The 18,786-nt window shown below is 36.2% G+C and overlaps 2 protein-coding genes across 2 annotated transcripts; one reads left to right on the forward strand and one right to left on the reverse strand.

Annotated features, from left to right (window-relative positions):
* Positions 1 to 397: 397 nt before the first annotated feature.
* On the reverse strand, positions 398 to 12,545 carry LOC111025580 (uncharacterized). The gene is made up of 7 exons (XM_022303464.2): positions 12,433 to 12,545; positions 11,499 to 11,984; positions 6,833 to 6,885; positions 6,662 to 6,726; positions 6,468 to 6,546; positions 1,976 to 2,284; positions 398 to 1,024 (listed from the first exon to the last, which is right to left on the reverse strand). Exons 2-7 carry the CDS (start codon positions 11,936 to 11,938, stop codon positions 870 to 872), a joined length of 1,101 nt encoding a protein of 366 aa, XP_022159156.1. The 5' UTR covers positions 11,939 to 11,984; positions 12,433 to 12,545; the 3' UTR covers positions 398 to 869.
* Positions 12,546 to 15,218: 2,673 nt separating this feature from the next.
* On the forward strand, positions 15,219 to 18,548 carry LOC148211371 (uncharacterized). Its single transcript, XM_088124394.1, has 4 exons — positions 15,219 to 15,472; positions 15,571 to 15,704; positions 16,476 to 17,218; positions 17,829 to 18,548. Exons 1-4 carry the CDS (start codon positions 15,219 to 15,221, stop codon positions 18,546 to 18,548), a joined length of 1,851 nt encoding a protein of 616 aa, XP_087980520.1.
* Positions 18,549 to 18,786: the final 238 nt, after the last annotated feature.

An 18,786-nucleotide genomic window follows, 5' to 3' on the forward strand; every position in this document is an offset into this window, starting at 1 on the left:
TGAGGATTGATACCTGGAATTCTGTTTTACTAATTGTGACCGGTGTTCACTTACGCTCTATCATTTATTTTAATCCAAAATCCCAAACAAAATATGCATCAATTGTTCGAGATTTTATAAATGTTTTTATACTTCGACAAAATTTTTTTGTTCAGTATATCCTTCTAGTATTTGTCAAGTTATACCAAATTTACTGCATATTTGCTTTATGTTTAAGAATTATTCTAATGTACATTTATTTAAATATGTGATTTAGAATGAAAGAAAAGTTTAATAAATATTTTGATGATTTACCTTTGCTTGGAATGTTTTTTTATCCTAGATCATTTTTTTATACTTATTTATATTTATTGTTTGATAGTAATACCAATAAAATTAATGATATACGAAAAAGGGGTGTACAATGCCAAATTTAACATTTATCAATCCACGAGACCAAAAAACTTGGAGAGCGGACCAAATGCTAAATGTTTAAAACAACCAGAAAAAATTATTACTCCATAAATAGACAATAGGATGCGTTGAGAAAAAAAAAAAAAAAAGCAAAAAAAGCACATGAGCAGATTTCCATCTAAACACGATTTTGAAACGATCAAGTAAACTAGTTGATAGATAAAGAAACTTGAATCACATGAGATCCATTCCAAAGAGAACAATATGTGTTCCCGTCGATCTCCATTGATCTCCATCTCATCCAGCAGCACAGAAGTATATATGAACCAGGATTTGCAAACCTGTGTGTAATTACTTTCCCTACAACAGAACACAGCATCAAGAATCTGAATTATGCAGATGAGAACAGGGAGATAATAGGCATCCCCTGTTTGAAATTAGGAAACCTCTTTCTCGACCTCTGTACCGAGAAAGTATTAGATAGTGCAGATATCGACTCGGCTTTTATGGAGCTGAAATGCTGGGGTGATCCAGCTTCCGCAACTGCATTGGATGCCTGACCAGTTGAAGTATCCCAAACGAGCTTCACAATGAGCACACGATAACTTGCCTTCCAATGCACCTTCTTCAACTGGGCAACAAAAGAACAAAAATTCAACGTTCCATTGTTCATAGTTGTCAATCCAATAAAAACTTCCAAATGATTCTTATTTTCTACAACTTAAACCAATATGGATCACTTGCTCCCGAATGTAAACCTCACTTTGTCATGTCAAACAGAAATCATAGTTTTTCATTCATGGTACCAAAAATTCTACCTCTAGTTTTGGGTCAAAAGTATATGTTATAAGTCTTATCTCTACTACTACACAGCATATTTTCTTTTCCATCAAACTATTCTCTTTCCCTCCCTAAAAAAAAATGTCCTAATTTTCTATGAAAGATAATTGCCTGCATGTATTGTCAATGTAAACTTAGTTCAACGGGTTAAAACACTTATTTCCGACCAAAAGGTCATGAGTTCAAATCTCCATCCCCAGATGTTGTATTAAAAAAAAGAAAAGATAATTACCAGCGTGAAATTAATTATCAAGGAGTTTCTCATTTCCATGGTCGACCATTCTCTTCTAGAAAAAGTTGCTGGTTCTTTTTTTTTTTTTTTTTTCTGAACAAGAAACAAACTTCTCATTGATAAATGAAAAGGAACAAAAATTGTTCAAATATACAAACCCCCGAGGGGATGAAGAAGGAAAAAAAAAAAAAAAGGTCGCCGGTTCTTTACACGCCAATAGCTCATGCATATGTGATTTTCAAATCTAAGAAATGGCTACCATTAGAGCTACACTGAAAACATGCAACTCGAGAACCCTTCAACAGTATATATACTTTTCACTATGGCTATCAAATATCAAAAGCCATAGTAAATAATGCACTACGAAAATGTATTTAACTAGCTCCAATTTAAGTAATATATCACTATGTGCTCCAACAAGGCTGTTAATTAGATACAGCTAGTAAAGGAGCAGAACTGAATCATCACGTATAAAGAAGACACAACAGAGGTCGCAAAGGAAGGATTTACCTCCTGTCATCCACCGGAGGGGCTCAACAAAAACAGATGAGCACTCAGCCTCCTCTGACTTGTTAAATGGGTTTCCGCTTTTTCTCTTACGCCAATCAAAGGATGTCTCACCTTCCCCAGGAATGTGATCCACCACATTTTCCTGCAAGGCGACCAGCCTTCGACATTTCTTGCAGCGGTATGCACGTGCATAAAAATTATCCACTTGTTGGGATGAATGTGCCTCTGAAGCAATTTCATGGGACAAGATCCCTGGATCTTCTGCAAGTTTAGAAATGTTGATTTTCTCCCCACGGTTATAGGACTCACCTGAAGGTATGGAGAGGCAATAATTCAAAAGAATAAGCAACAAGGAAATTCACCTCTAAATGTTAACAAAATAAAATCAGAAAGAGGAAAAAAATATCAACCACCTAGAGGTGTAAAGGTATGAGGTAGAGCCAGGCCAGCATCCCAAACTCGAAGTAAAGACCAAGGACACACATGACTCGTATTTATGTATGACTGAAAAATTATGGGTGATTACCTAAGTAAAATTGGGAGAAACTATAGTTGAGATTGAGATCAGAAGACTTGTAATTAGGAGATTGGAAGTTGAAATTATGAGAGAATGGCTGGAGTTAAGTAAGAACATATGTGAAATTTAAAACTAATATTCATTATTTTGAAATAATATAATTCCCATGCTAGGTCAATAGAGCCCTATCTTGAACAGGTCAAGGATGAAGTCTGGGATGCTCCAATACTTTTTATACCCCTGTTGATGATGATACATAATTATTTGCAAGCCCTTTGACATGTCAGTGACTATTTCTTTTTTCTTTTCAAATCTTTTTACTTGTAAGTGAACTTCAGTGGTAAAACATGTCAATTTTTTAGCAGGCAGAATCTGTGATGCGTGGCCACCTATCCTAGCAAAAGTGTACACAGGCAGCAAGAGAAATTCTATATGCAGTTACTAAGTAAGCAATCTTAGAGAAGAGTCTAATAAACAATTTACATAAAGTGGTCTACGGCATCCATCTTAAAACTACATGAATATAAAGGAACATAACAATCGGTTCAGTAAATATTAACAGCTGTACATGTGTTGTTAGTTCTTTTTCGGGATTAATTATTGTCAGAGGTTTTATTCATGACATATAATGATTTCATACCCAAGCAATGCTATCGAGTTTCAATGTTTAGAAATAACTTATAACTTATAGATAAAACTGGTATACCCAGAAAAAAGGCAAGCAAAGGGGGAACAATCCAAGATAATCCCAATCTACATTCTTTGTAGTTCACCAGGTTTAAAGGAGAAGATGAAGCATTGAAGAAGAAAATTCTCTTCTCCATGTTTCAGATTTTTTAATAGAAAAAGGATAAGTTTGGAAGAATTTCAGTTCTTAACTAATGTGTCAAGAGCGTTGCCAGTTTATTGTTTCTGGAAATAATAACCCTGCCTACTTCTCAAGTTTGCAGCATGCATACCATGGTGCTGGAGATCGTATGTTGTTTAAATAATGATTATACTAGGTTCAATACGTGACCAATCTCTAATCCAACCATTGCCTAGACATACCCTCCACCTCCAAACCAAATGATTGGGATGACCAATCCTGCAAAATCCTAAAACTGGTTTGCAACAGTACTAACTGCAGTATAGTCCAAATCTACTGATACGGTATATTATCTACATGCGGCAATGACATTCCTCTATCCACTTCTTAAATTCATAGACTTTCACCATATATCCCTTGACTCGAGACAACTAATACACAGAATCTAGATAACAACTGGACCAAACAAATAATATAGAATAGTTAAAATCTGAAGAGAGGATGAGAAAAAGAAAAATTGCAAAAAGTAAAACCACCACTCAACTATAGGAGTTGTTACAATCTCATCCTCAAATCTTCAATTTGATCAATCACAACCTTAAACTTAACTTACGGATTGTTACAGTCGAAACCTCAAATATGGCAAAGTGCACAAATCACCTCTAAACTATGAGTATTGTTATAATCAAACACTAGAATTATAATATTGGTACACTATTATAAACTATGAGAAGGTCCCCTACTTCATCTATCTCTCCACATTGGTGCATTTTCCGTAAGGAAAGTGCAGAAACACAGCCACATCTTTTTATCAATTGTCTTTGCTAGAATATTTTGGAGCCGTATCCTCACCTATTTTGGATGGAACACTGCCCTACCGGATGACCCCCTCTATTTTTGGAAGCCACTCTTATCGGTCACCCCTTCAAAAAGAGAAAAACAGCTTCTCTGGAAGCTCTTTATTAGGGCCTTTATTTGGCAATTATGGAGGGAAAGGAATCAGCGCATCTTCAAAGACAAAGAACAGTCATTTGAACGGTTTTTTGACACCATAGTTTTAGTTGTTATTTCACGGTGTAAATACTCTCCTCTCTTTCACAACCATAACTTCTCAACTCTTTTATACAGCTGGAGAAGCTTCTATAGCCCACACATGCTCTTTTGTAATCCCACCTATGGGCCTCTCTTGTAATTTCATACATCAATAAAATTATTTCTTGTAATTTCATACAAACCTCCCTACCTATTATCTCTCTCTATTCCATATGCCTTCTAAGGTTGCCAACACCATAAATAGTCTCTTTAGAAGCTTTTCCTTTGGAAAGGTAACATAGAAGCCAAGGGGATGAACCTTGTAAATGGGACATTGCCCAGCAGCCACTTTTGGAGGGGGTTTGAGCCTGCCTGATATGAAATTGAAAAACAAGGCCCTCTTGGCAAAATGGATTTGGAGATATTTGAAAGAGAGAACAGCTCTCTGGCATAGAGTGATCGAAAGTTAGTACGATTATGCTTCTTGGCCCCATAAACCTTTCTCATCCACCCTCCCAACAGAAAAAGGACCATGAAAAGCGATCCTCAAAACACAGATGCTGGTTTTTGGTAGATTAGCATATAAGGTTGGAGATGGCAGAAACACCCCTTTCTGGACTACCCCCCGGCTGGTTAATGAACCTCTGAAGCAACATTCCCCCCTTCTCTTCGCCCTATCTTTGAGAAAGGAAGCAGCTGTTTGAGACCTTTGGTCTGTTGAAAATCTTTGCTGGAACCTGAGTTTTAGAAGAAACTTAAAGGATGCAGAAATTGTAGAATGGGCAGCCCTTACACACAAGCTCTCCACGATTCAACTGTCCACAGAATGGGACTCCCTATCCTGGAGGCTTCAGCCAAACGGCATTTTCTCCGCTCATTCCCTCATCAAGGACCTATCTCAACCTCGCCAGAATCCTCCTCAACGTCTATATGAAGGCATTTGGAGAGACACATATCCAAAAAAAGGTGAAATTCTTCCTTTGGGAACTCAGCCACCATGCTATCAACACTGGCGACAAGCTACAAAGAAGGATGCCCTATATGGCTCTTTCCCCCCACTGGTGTGTGATGTGTCAAGATAATAAAGAATCTCAGCAACACCTCTTTGTCACTTGCTCTTTTGCTACCAGCTTTTGGAACCACATCCTCTATGGCTGGTCCACTACATTACCAACCGACCCTCCTCTCTTTCTCGAATTTACCATAACAGAACACCTTTTAGAAAGAAGAAGGCGATTCTTTGGTAGAACTTTATGCGAGCTTATTTTTGGATTATTTGGAGAGAGCGAAACTATCGCATCTTTAATGACAAAACTCTCCCTTTTGATAGTTATTTTGATGCTATAGTCTTTACTGTCATTACTTGGTGTAAATCTTCCCCCATATTTCATCACTATAGCTACACTTCCCTTCTTTCTAATGGGAAGTACTTCATGTAATCCTCTTTTCAGGCTTTTGTAATTTCATACATCAATGAAATTGTTTCTTTTGACAATATATATATATATATATATATATATTTTGGTACCATAAAGTCCAAATTTTTTAAATTAATTCTTTTGTTTTCTTAAATCGAGATCGTTGATCAACAACTGAATCTAAAAACTAAATTTTTTTCATGGTTAATGTTGTAGATTAAAAAATTTAGGTTAAATTGTAACAATCCTTATAGCAAAGAGGTAGTTTGTGCAAATATTAAAGGGTTTTTTGTTTTCTTAAATCAAGATGTTTGATCAACACCGATCTAAAAACTAAAATTTTTCATGGTTAATGTTACGAATTTTATAGAATTAAAAAATTTAGGTTAAATTGTAACAATCCTTATAGTACAGAGGTAGTATAAGAATTTTGCAATATTCAAGGGTTAACTTGCAACAATTTGAAAGTTTACGGGTGATTGATCAAATTGAAAATTTGAGGGTATGATTGTAAACAGCCTATTTAGTCCTGGGTGATTTTTGAAATTTTCCCTTCAAAAGCTTAAAATTTAAATTTTCTTTAAAAAAAGACCATTATATTCAAAAACAAAATTTTCAAAAAGGAACTGAATGAATTGTATAGCAGCAGTACTCATTCAAACAAATGAACTAGATTGTGACAATACAAGACGGGGCGGTGAAAGAACCATAACATACCCAATATTTTCAGCCGAAATCGCTTGTATATGGGACTGGCATAATCAACCTTGAAACCCATTTCCTCGAACAGTTTTAACTGGAAAGGATACAAATTAGTAATTTAGCAAACTAGGATAGCTTTCTAGTGCATTGAAAGTCTGCACAAATGTTCTCGTTGTCTTAAAATGAATTAACAATATTTCCAAGAGCACCTGCTCCATAAACCCATCATTGGGGCTGACAAACTCACTGCTTTGTCGCAAGGAACCAAGTGCATCTGCATAAATGTATAGTCAAGAAAGAAAAACTACCATTGGTGGGGACCATAAGAACCTACTTATACACTGGTTCATAATATTCAAGCAAATGATGCTTATTCACACCTTCAAGAGATAGCTGTTCCTTTCTCATAAGATATGATGTGATAATAGCAGCACTGCAATGAATAAATGCAAAGAATGAAATAAATACTTGATGTTAAGAAAACTGGAAAAATCATCACACAGAGCTGCAGCCTGCAGTGGATGATGATAATCCGCTATAGCATGGGCGTGAAGTATATGAATCATTCCTACTTTTAACTTCAAAGAATTCGGTATAGTGCCCTTGAACGGGGAGTAATCTAGTCAGGTTGGAAAACATATTTTAACTTGTTCCTAGAAGCCTTTACTCTTTAGTATAGAAAACTCTGGCATCATAGTATGTGGTCATTAAAGATACTTAAGATAAGACCACTCTAGGGTTGACTTTTTACTGTAGGAACATGTGTCGATAGACTTGTTTGACCACGTTTTTGACCCCTTTCTCATCATTATTTACCAAAAAGAATTAGATATTCTTAAAGTAGAACATGCATAGAACATTTCTACATAAAAGTCAAACTACGGTACTTTAGAAAAAATAAGAGAAAAATGCGGTCAAAGTTGGAAGAAAATAACAGTTTTCTGTTCTGCACAAATTGCGCCTGGCGCAATTTTGAAGACCAAATTTGGCAAGACGTGCGTTTTGATTAATGAGGGGGCAAGGATGACATTTTCCATGTGTTTGAATCAAAGTATACCTGTGAGTCCAAGTCCAAGAGGGTTTGTTAGGTGAATCTCAACCCATTTCCACCTAAAATGGTGGGGAGTAAATCAACCAACTCAACGTGCTATACAAGGAAGTCATCCCTCCACTTGCAAATCATTTCTTCCAAGCTCGTTTACAGCTTCATTTACATTCTCTCTTCGTTGTAGAACTCATTCTTAGTCTTAGATTCAAGTTTTAGTTGTTATTTCCTTGTATTTTCGTACTTTATTGCTTTTAATTCAAGTTCTATCATTTGTTCTTCGTTTATTCTGTTATTCTTACGTTCTTTAGTGAGTTTACACTCCCCTCACACTTGAGAGAGAAGAGGTTCAAGCTAGAACTCATGGTACAGCTCGTTTATTCGTTTTAATTCAATGAAAAATACTTCCTTTATGTTTTCGTGCATTTTCTTTCCTTTAAAAACGTTCTAAATTAGTCATCAACCTCTTTGTGAAATACCTTAGTCAAAATGATTTGATTTTCAACACGCTCGGGATTCGCCCAGAATTGCGCCTGGCACTTTTTTGGGTTGGTTTCTAAAAACTTCTCTCTACGTCTTTTTTCCATTCGTACTTTATTGCTTTCAATTCAAGTTCTATCATTTGTTCTTCGTTTATTCTGTTATTCTTACGTTCTTTAGCGAGTTTACACTCCCCTCACACTTGAGAGAGAAGAGGTTCAAGCTAGAACTCATGGTACAACTCGTTTATTCGTTTTAATTCAATGAAAAATACTTCCTTTATGTTTTCGTGCATTTTCTTTCATTTAAAAATGTTCTAAATTAGTCATCAACCTCTTTGTGGAATACCTTAGTCAAAATGATTTGATTTTCAACACGCTCGGGATTCGCCCAGAATTGTGCCTGGCACTTTTTTGGGTTGGTTTCTAAAAACTTCTCTTTACGTCTTTTTTCCATTTGACCAACGAAAACTTGATTTATACACTAAAGCCCAACCCTGAGAAGGGAGAGTTAGGTAAAATATTAGGAAACCAGTATGGGATGTGACTTAGACATAAGCGCATAAAATATGGTCCTAGATATAGGCCCTCTGACCCATAATGCATATGAGTTAGATAAATATTCTCTAGGATTGTAATCACACATAAAGATATGATTGTAGATTACCCTAGCCTCTGCAGCAACCAAAAGCGGTAGTGAAAGAGTAGAACTCAATTTCCCAAGAAAAGCTAGGATTGTGCCTAGTGCATTTTCCCAACATTGTGTATATTCCATGTTTTGCATCAAAACTAAGGTAAGAAGCAAAGAGGTTGACTTTTATTAAATTTCTTGATAGTTAAAACCCCAAACGACAACATTTCATCACATTTTTCTTCCTAAATCACAATTGCATATTTGAACCATTTCACGACATTACTTGATTTTGAAAAGCAACAAGTCCTTGAGGATTCGACCTTGGATTACTTCCGAGTATTACTTGTGACCGTGTGCACTTGCAGGAGCCTCTAATTTTTTTGAAGGTAGAGAAAGTCCCAACAACCACATAGATCCTTTTATCTCTGCTGACGTTCTGAAGCATGTTGGTGAAAGAAATTCAAGACATTCAACAATACTTGGCATTCCCCCTCTGGAGATGAGGATGTTTCGTGTCAAGTTCTAAGCAATTCTCATTTGTATAGAAAAGCTAGTTCTCTGTAGCTCAATGTATTAGAGTCATTTTCTTCAATTTGTGGGTCAAGAGGATTAGGCACATTTTTAAGGATAGAAAGAGATTTTAACACTTCTCTAAGAGCTGTTGTTCATGCTACTTCGTGTTGGACTTCCTTGGAAAGAGATTTTGGTAATTACTCTCTCTTGTTGTTCATGTTACTTCGTGTTGGACTTCCTTGGAAAGAGATTTTGGTAATTACTCTCTCTTCTATAATGGACAATTGAAGAACCTTCTTGTAATGACCTCTATCATTTGTTTGAGAAGTCTCTTCATGTCGTTCCAATATGACCTACTAAATTTTACTAGAGGGGTTTCTTTTCTTTAGTTCAAGTTTCAACAAGTGTAGGGGGGGAGGATATAACTTTGGGAAAGGTAATAGAAGCTTATCCACTTCACTTGAGCTATGCTCGAATTGGCAAATTTTACTTTATAAAAAGATTGAGGGTTAGCCTTCCGAGAGGATCATCTACCTCCCACAATTATTTACCCAACGTTTGGCTACCTCAATCTGATGTTCCTTCCTTTATTTATAATTACTTGCCAGTAACAGACCTTTCTAACAATCCAAACGAACTCTAATCATCCCACATAAGTACCCATATGCTATTTATACCCTAATACATAACACTACCGGCCACTCAAGTATCACCTTGACTTTAAGGCCATGAATATAGGGTAGAGCTTCCATAAAAGATTCATGTGTCCAGCCGAGCAAAATCATTTTTCTTTTCTTATGAGAAACCAGACTTTCTTTTTTTTTTTTTTAAATAAGAAACGAACTTTTCATTGATGAATGAAAATGAATAATTATGAGAAACCAAGCTTTCATTGAGAGAAAATGAAAAAAATATATATACAAAGGACCTCAAAAACAAGCACAAAGAAAGGACCCCAATCCAAAAAAATGATACCTAAATTACAAAAAGCCTTAAATATACAGAAATGCAAAGAGAGGCATTAAACCTAACCAGCTCCCAATCCTCCTCCAAGACCTCTCAACTCCCCTGAAAATTTTGTTAGTCCTTCCAACCCAGACACCCCACAAAATGACAAAAAAACAAGCCTGCCACAACAGAGCCCTCAATCCCAAAAAGGCGGAAACAATAGCACCACTTGAAGAAGAGCAAACAACTTCACAAAATATGATTAAGATCATCATATTGCAGAGGACACACCACTGAAGCCACAACAACAAGGAAGAATGTCGATGAATACGGTCCAAGGTATTAACTTTCCCATGTAAAAACCTACCAGGCAAAGAACTTAATCTTCTTTAGAATCTTTACCTCCAAAGGGAGAAAAAAATCGAGGTGTTATGAGGGAGCGGTGGAACACTCCAAAGCTAAAACAAGGAACTACAAGTGAAATCCAAACACGAGTTTGGGGCCCAAGACCTAATGTCTCTCCTCTCTTGCACGAAACAGTCTTTCCCTACCAAAGCAAGCAAAGTAGTAACCTCGCACGTCTCCCTATCCGTTAAAGACCAATACATACAAAGAAATGGAAGGATAATTTCCTCAAGACCCCAAAACAGAGGCCACTAAATGCAACCTCATCCCTGAGAGGTGGTATAAGCAAGGTAATAAAAGACAAAGGGCTTGTCACCCACCCAACAATCTTCCCAAAAATAGGTTTCAGTACTATCCTCGATAGAGCCAGAAACAAACTGGGAGAAGATGGGAAAAATAGAGGAGATAGCTTTCCCGGGGCACTTACCAGAAATCCTAAGACTACTACCTGAGACACGATCAAAAGGATGAGACCCATATTAACACTCAATAATCCTCTGCCATAAATTAGGTTCCTGGAATCAAGCTACTTCGGTTATCTCAGCAGCAACATGAGTGAAATAATAGCCAGAGAAAGGCTGTAATTATCTTTGTTCTCAAAATTGTGGGAGGTCATTATGCTAGATGTATGAAAATGTTCCATACCTCACACCTGGGTAATGTCTAATAATTTGTGTTCAAACTTTGGGAAGTTCTACTTGTTCTACACAACCCTTTTTTCATATCATCACAAATCCACCTCCTTTTTCAATAAAGGTAGTAGACAAAATCCAAGAACAACATTGACATCTATAATACAGACTTTCAGATTACAGGCGAGTCCATCCAAAACTAGATGGAAGCCATCATAACATCCATATCCAGGTAGAACAAAATAACAAATGTTACCAGAAAATTTATCCTTAATTAACAACACATGAATTACAGTACCTTCACAATAACTAAACAGAAATAGTATATCACATATCGAAAAAGCTGGGAGGTTAAGAAAATGAAAATGGTAACAGGAAACTTAGCCATACCTTCTAGATACTCCAGCAAAGCAGTGCACCAGAACAGATCCCTCTTTTCTACCCTGCTCAATGAAATCATAGCACACATTCAAATAATCCAATAGATTCTCATTTTCCATATCCCTCAGCGGCACTGCCATCCTCACAACCTTCAAATCCTTTCCAGCGTATTCCAATGAATATAAGAGCTTCTCAGGTGATAAAGAACTCTTTGATCCATCAACGTAGTCATTTTCAGAACCTGAATCACAGCCAGCCTCACCTACATAGACCTTCTTAATTTCTGTGGTGGGGATTGTCAATCCACTGCGCCATTCGGAAAAAAATGATATCGACGCTGAACTAAGAACCGACAGAATATGTGTGATTTCGGAGCTACCATGCTGTAGAACTTCTGCTGCATCGCCAATATTTCCAATGAAGAGACTCTCACGTACGAGGTGAGGCATGACAATATGTCGAGAACAGATGTCGCAGAAGCCTAATATATAATTTCTGTAAACACAAGTGAAACTCCATTACTTTCTCTCCTTGGTTTCAGTCAAGTGATAACCACAGGCATAGTATCCCACCCCCGGTTTACTTCGATTCAAATTCAAATTTAACAACAAACCCAAAAATCGGTTCAGTATAATACCAAAAAAAAAAATATGCAATCCTTACCATACCATAAACTTATCCAACAATAGACATTGTTCCTCAATGATTATAGAAAGTAGAGTGAGCGAAAAAAGCATTATATCATTGAGCTCATCGAGATCAGCCAAACTGAAATCTAGCATTAACCAGCTCGATACATCATAATACAAACGGGATTTGACGCATCAGGTATGTTTGTTGAATAAATTCAGCAAAGAAATGTAGGTTTTCAGCGGAATCAGCGAATTTATAAGTATTATGTGAATCAAACATCGAATTGATTTTGAGGGGGTGAAGGGATCACCTGAAAATGAAATTCTGACGACGGCGAGCATTATGCTGTCTTTGACTCGCTGCCTCACTGCTGCTTTATCGTCTTCTTCAGTTGTCTACTGCGCGACTGCGGTTGTGTGGGCGCGTGTATATATATAATAGTTGGCACGTGCGAGCAGCGACGGGGAGAGCTAGCACGTGTTTTGTTTTCCCATCGGATTTCGCTTTCCACGTGGCGGAGGAAGACCGCTGAGGCTTTCTTCGACTAATTTGAGGTCGAGGGCCCATTATTTTCTTATTCCATTATGAAAATCACCGTACCGGCTTGGGAAACTTTTCCGGTTTGGCTGCCTTTTTTTCCTTTTAGTTCATTCTAAAAATATAAATTTTTTTAATACAACAAATATTAAATAATAATCAATATATTTTTATTCATGTGATAAATGATAAATTTACCTAATGAATTATTAATCTAAATATTAATTAACTATAATTGTAACAAGCTTTTTTCACTTAGGTATTAGTGGATTATAATTATAATAATCATCACATGGACATATACATTTTTTGCTGCACCGTATATGTTAAATAGTTTTTAAAATTAAAACATGGTTAATCTTACCCATACAACTAAAATCATTTTTTAGATCAGGTTAAAGAAAACCTCTAACTAATTATATAATTCTTAAATATTGGTCCTGTTAAAAAAAACTTTTAAATATTAATCAATTATATAAACCATTTCCAATAAGATGCTTTGAGACATTTCAACCATTAGTTACAATTAGCTATTCAAACATATACATTACAATTTTTTTAGTCATTCTAATCAATAGTAGGATTAATTCTTTCCACCAAATTTGAACCGGCTACATTTAGTAATTAGTTTTACTTGTGAAGTTCATCTATTTAAATGATCATGATACAGAATGAAACCTAATTCATCTTAAAAAAGCTTTGTGCGTCTCCTCTTATTGAACTACTTTCCCGTTCTCGCAATCAAAACATAATTTAACCATAAGAATCTTAGGTGTTAAGTTGAACATTATTCATTATCTTTTGTAGGTACATTGAAGCATGAGAGTTGGATTCGTGTATTTCCAAATATGTCGTTATGTGGTTTGATCCCTACAATGATTTATGTTTATTTGGCTTTTAAGCCTTTTGAACTTTCATAAGAATTGGTTTTGATCCCTATCATGATTTATGTTTATGAAGCTTGTTAAACAAATTTTTGCATTTAAGCATAACATAAATATAATTTAGCTGTTAAAGATATTTATTCAGCGAAGTAGAAATAAATTGAAAATAAATCTAAAATAAAAAGACGTTAATTTTAGTAATTATAATGGAAAATGATGTGATTTTTTGTAGTTACACATTTTATAATATGCCTATGGAGGATAGGACAGAGCAGCAGTAACAGGAAAACACCTGTGGGTGTGTGGCCTTTTAGAAAAGGTCTAAATTATTATAATAGTAATGAATTTTCAGTCATGAAAACAGGTCACGTGCTTGTCCGTATCAGTCACCATTATGCCTAAATTAGCCATTGCCTTCTCATTCTTCGGGCAAACACTTTAAGCGGTGGGTTAGTCAAAATCGTTTCTTTTTTTATTGATAGTGTTGGAAAAATTTAGTTACCGATAATATTTTCTCCTTCTATTCATTAGTGAAAACTAAACCACACACAATAATAAAAGATATAGGAAAAAACACACAATAATAAGAGATATAGGGAAAAGCATAGAAACGACACAAATAATTTAATTTATACGGGTTCACCCAACTATGGGCTACGTCTAGTCTTCCGTGATACTAGGTTCTACTATGATATTGAGATAAATATAATGAGTCTCATAGACGCTCTACAAAGCTTTTTGTAGATGCCACAACAATGGCAACCTAGTTTCTAAGCACTACGACAATAGCTACTTCGGAATACAGAATGAAAAACCTCACTAACCTCAAGAGAATGGACTGCCGACGATGCTCTACAGACCAAATTCTCTTTTCTTCTCTTCTCTGCCAAGTACTGCCGTGATATGAACCAAGGAGCTCCCTTTGTTATGCCTCATGGACCAATTACAAGATCGAGACCTCGGAAACTTCAACAAGCATTACTACTTCGTGTCCAAGCATTCGTGAACTCGACAAGAGAAATAAAGGAAGATGTGCATGTTAGGAATGTCAAAAGAGAGTTTTTTTTTTTTTTTTAACAAAATATCCTTTATTGTCTCGTATGGAAAGATTTATCAAAAGGGTTTTTTGGAAATAAATAACAACCAGTTTATTACTAAATGTATTGGGCCCAGAACATACCCACATTTCGTCTTGCTTTAGAGTGGGCTGATGTTGGGCTTATAAACATACTCATATAAATTTGGTGGGTTGATTGGTTTTGGGCCATGCAGAAACATTTCTTAACATTATTACATTGAACGTTTCTTTACCGTTTGCAATTTATGTTTGTAATAATTTTAATGCAAACAGTTTTATAATCAATTTTTAGGAAGAAACGTTAAAATTTCAAATGCTATATAAACCCATCTCCACTCTCATTTGAGATACACCCAAAAATTCTTCTCCTCCTAATTTTCAAACTTTTGTTCTGAGCTGATTCTAATTCGTTTTCCGGCGAGTGCACGCTTCAATTCGGGTGTTGTGTTAACCTTGGGAAGCAACCGACAATTGACGATTTAGCACCATGGTTGTGTCGAATTTTACTTTCAAGGCAGTGGGTTCCACGACACAACAACATATTTTTTCTATATCGTATTCTTCCTTCCTTTGCTCTTACAATTTGAAAGCAAAATTATGGCTTCACTAAGATCCAGCAAAGTGCTTCCAGATCTATCCAAACTCGAATCATTGGATGGATCGAATTACCGACGCTGGTCTCAGAAGCTACTCATCTTTTTCAAGCAATTGGAGGTAGACTACGTCCTGACAACCACCGCTGCCGATGTAGCCGCTGCCGCAGGAGTTCCCGCCGGAGCCACCGCCGCCGCTGGAGTTCCGTCGGAGTTGCCGCCACCGCTGCAAATAAGTTCGAGAAAGATAATAAGACTGTTCGCGGGCATCTCCTCAACCATATGAATGACTCGCTTTTTGATCTTTTTGTTGCCCAAAAATCTGCAAACGTTATTTGGGACACCCTGGACTCAAGATATGGTGGAGATGATGCCGGGAGAAAAAAGTACGTGGTTGGCAAATGGCTGCAGTTTCAAATGGCAGATGACAAACCAATCATGGACCAAATTCACGAATACGAGAACTTGGTGGCTAATGTTCTGTCCGAGGGTATGAAGATGTGCGAAATATTCTAGGCAAATTGATAAGAATCATGGTATTTCGCACGTCTCCACTGGACCTATTACAGGAGCCAAGGCTAAGAAGCTTCAACAAGCATTCCTTATTCACGTACAAAATTGGATAGGCTCAGTTCAACCTTTATTTCAGATGCTGCAAAATAATCCAAGAGAGGATGATGTTGTGAAGGTCAACGTTTGCAAGATTGACGTTGTGCCAACATTTTAAAGATTCATTTGTTGTTTCTAAGTCATCAAATTTTGTTTGTAATTTTTGAGTTTTTGGCCTTCCAAATTATGGTTTCAACTTTAGAGTTCAATTCTGGGAAGTTATTAAGTAGACCAATTGTGGTCATTACTACTTATGGATTTTATTTTGGAAAGTGAAGAGTTGGGGGTTTCACTCATATAATGGCTATAAAAAGCCCCATCCAAGCTATGTAAAAGACAGATTTTAGCTTAATGAAATTTGATCTCTCAAGAGAGATTTTCTTTAGAAATCCCATTGCCATTTCTAAGGTTTCTTGCAATTCTTGTGATAGATTGCATTTTGAGCCATTCAATCCAGCCTTGATCAAGTTTGATTGTGGAATGACTCATTCTAGAACAAGATCTCCATTCTTGCTTCTAGATCTTTGATCATAGAGGTAATCAATTTCTAGCATTTCTCTTGGTTGATTCTAACTTGTTTAAGGAGGTGTTAATTTCTTTGATTCAAGGGTTCTTGCTCAACAAAAGCTTGGATCATTGGGCTGAGAATTAGGATTGCCTTATCACAAATGTATTGCTCGAGAAATTTCCCCTTCCTGGAGTGATTATCGCAATCATCTGAAGCACAAGAAGAAAGATTTAACATTACAAGAATTGATCAGTCATATACACACAGAAAAAGCCAATAGACAAAAGGATAAGCTCTCTTCTCAGTTTGTCAATTCAATTAATGCTAACTTAATTGAATCTTCTGTTGCAAATAAAGACAGGTTCAAAGGTAAAGGAAACCTGGTTGCCAAGGAAAGAATCCAAAAGAAGAAAGGATTTCAATTCAAGAGTTCCAGTGGAAGAATTGAAAAATTAAAGATAGTATGTTTCGTGTGCGGAAAACCTGGACATAAATCCTACCAGTGTAACCAAAGGAAAGGAAAGCCAGAACAAAAGTATGTTCCACAAGCCAACATTGCAGAGACTGACGAAGTCAGTGCTGCTGTGGTAGTGGAGGCAAATTTGGTGGAAAACAAGTTAGACTGGATTCTTGGAGCTTCCAGACACTTTTGTTCAAACCGAGACCTATTCCATGAGTTTAAAGACTCCACTGACGGTGAGTGCGTCTTTACAGGTAACTCAGCTACCGCTGGAGTCCTTGGTAAAGGGAAGATTCTTCTAAAACTTACATCTGGTAAAATTTTATCCTTAAGTGATGTTTTGTACGTTCCTTCTCTACGTAGGAACTTGGTATCTGGAAGTTTACTAAACAGGGCGGGGCTTAGGATTGTCTTTGAAGCTGACAAGGTTATCATCACTAAATGGTGATTTTGTTGGTAAGGGGTATCTGGCTGATGGTCTATTTGTTCTTAACACTATGTCTGCTTCTAGTACAATAAATGAAATTGTATCTCGTTCTGCTTATATCGTTGAATCCATTGATATATGGCATGGTAGACTAGGTCATGTCAATAATGCATCGATTAAAAGACTTAAAAGTTTAAAATTAATCAATGCTTCTGAATTGCATGAAACTAGAAAATGTCATGTTTGTGTAGAAGCAAAATTTGCTAGAAAACTGTTTAAACCTGTCTTAACTAGGAGCACTGAACTATTAGAATTAATTCATTCTGATTTAGCGGATTTCAAAAACACCACTAGTAAAGGCGGCAAAAAGTACTATATTTCATTTGTAGATGATTTTTCTAGATACACAAAAATCTATCTTCTAAAATCTAAAGATGAAGCAAGCAGCATGTTTTTTAAATTCAAAGCTGAAGTAGAAAATCAATTGGATAGAAAGATAAAAAGGCTAAGATCTGATAGGGGTGGTGAATATAGTGACAACTCACTTAAAGAATTTTGTGAATTGCATGGTATTATACACGAAGCTAGTGCACCTTATTTACCTCAACAGAATGGAATTGCTGAACGTAAGAATAGAACTCTAAAAGAAATGATGAATGCTATCCTTTTGAGTTCTGGTTTATCTGACTGTATGTGGGGAGAAGCTGCACTTTCTGCTTGTTTCATTCTTAACAGGGTTTCTCACAAAAAATTGGATAAAACACCATATGAACTCTGGAAAGGATATCCACCTAACTTAAGCTACCTGAGAGTGTGGGGGTGCTTGACAAAGGTAGCGTTTCCAGAATTTAAAAAACCCACGGTAGGATCTAAAACCTTTGACTGTGTGTTTATTGGGTATGCTCAAAATAGTTCTGGATATAGATTCATGAACTTAAGTGATCATTCAATTTGTGAATATAGAGATGCTGTGTTCTTTGAAAATATATTTCCCATGATAAAATCTGTTAGTGAATCTAGTGGAAATTTAGAACAAGTGTCTATGTCTGTTCCTTCTACCTGTGATACTATGATAAAACCTAGGACTGATGTGATGAATCCTGAACCTAGGAAAAGTAAAAGGCAGAGGACTAGCAAAAGTTTTGGGCCTGACTTCTTAACTACCTTCTTGATTGAAAATTGTGATAAGATAGATGATCATTTTGCTTGCATGTATCTAATAGATGAAGATCTTAAAACTTATCAAGAAGCAATAAATTCAATAGATTCTAGCTTATGGAAAGATACAATTAAAAGTGAGTTAGACTCCATAATTTTGAATCAAACTTGAGACTTGGTAGATCTACCTGCAGGAAATAAACCTATTAGGAGCAAATGGATCTTCAAAAAGAAAATTAGACCAGATGGTTCAATAGAAAAATACAAGGCCAGATTAGTAGTTGTTGGTTACACAAAGAAATTTGGTATTGATTACTTCAATACTTATTCACCTGTAACCAAAATAGCCACTATTAGATCTCTAATTGCTCTGGCCGCTATTCGTGGCCTGCTGATACATTAGATGAATG

This window comes from Momordica charantia, assembly GCF_013281855.1.
Source record: "Momordica charantia cultivar OHB3-1 chromosome 5 unlocalized genomic scaffold, Mcharantia_2.0 BLBB01000005.1, whole genome shotgun sequence".
Taxonomy (NCBI): Eukaryota; Viridiplantae; Streptophyta; class Magnoliopsida; order Cucurbitales; family Cucurbitaceae; genus Momordica; species Momordica charantia.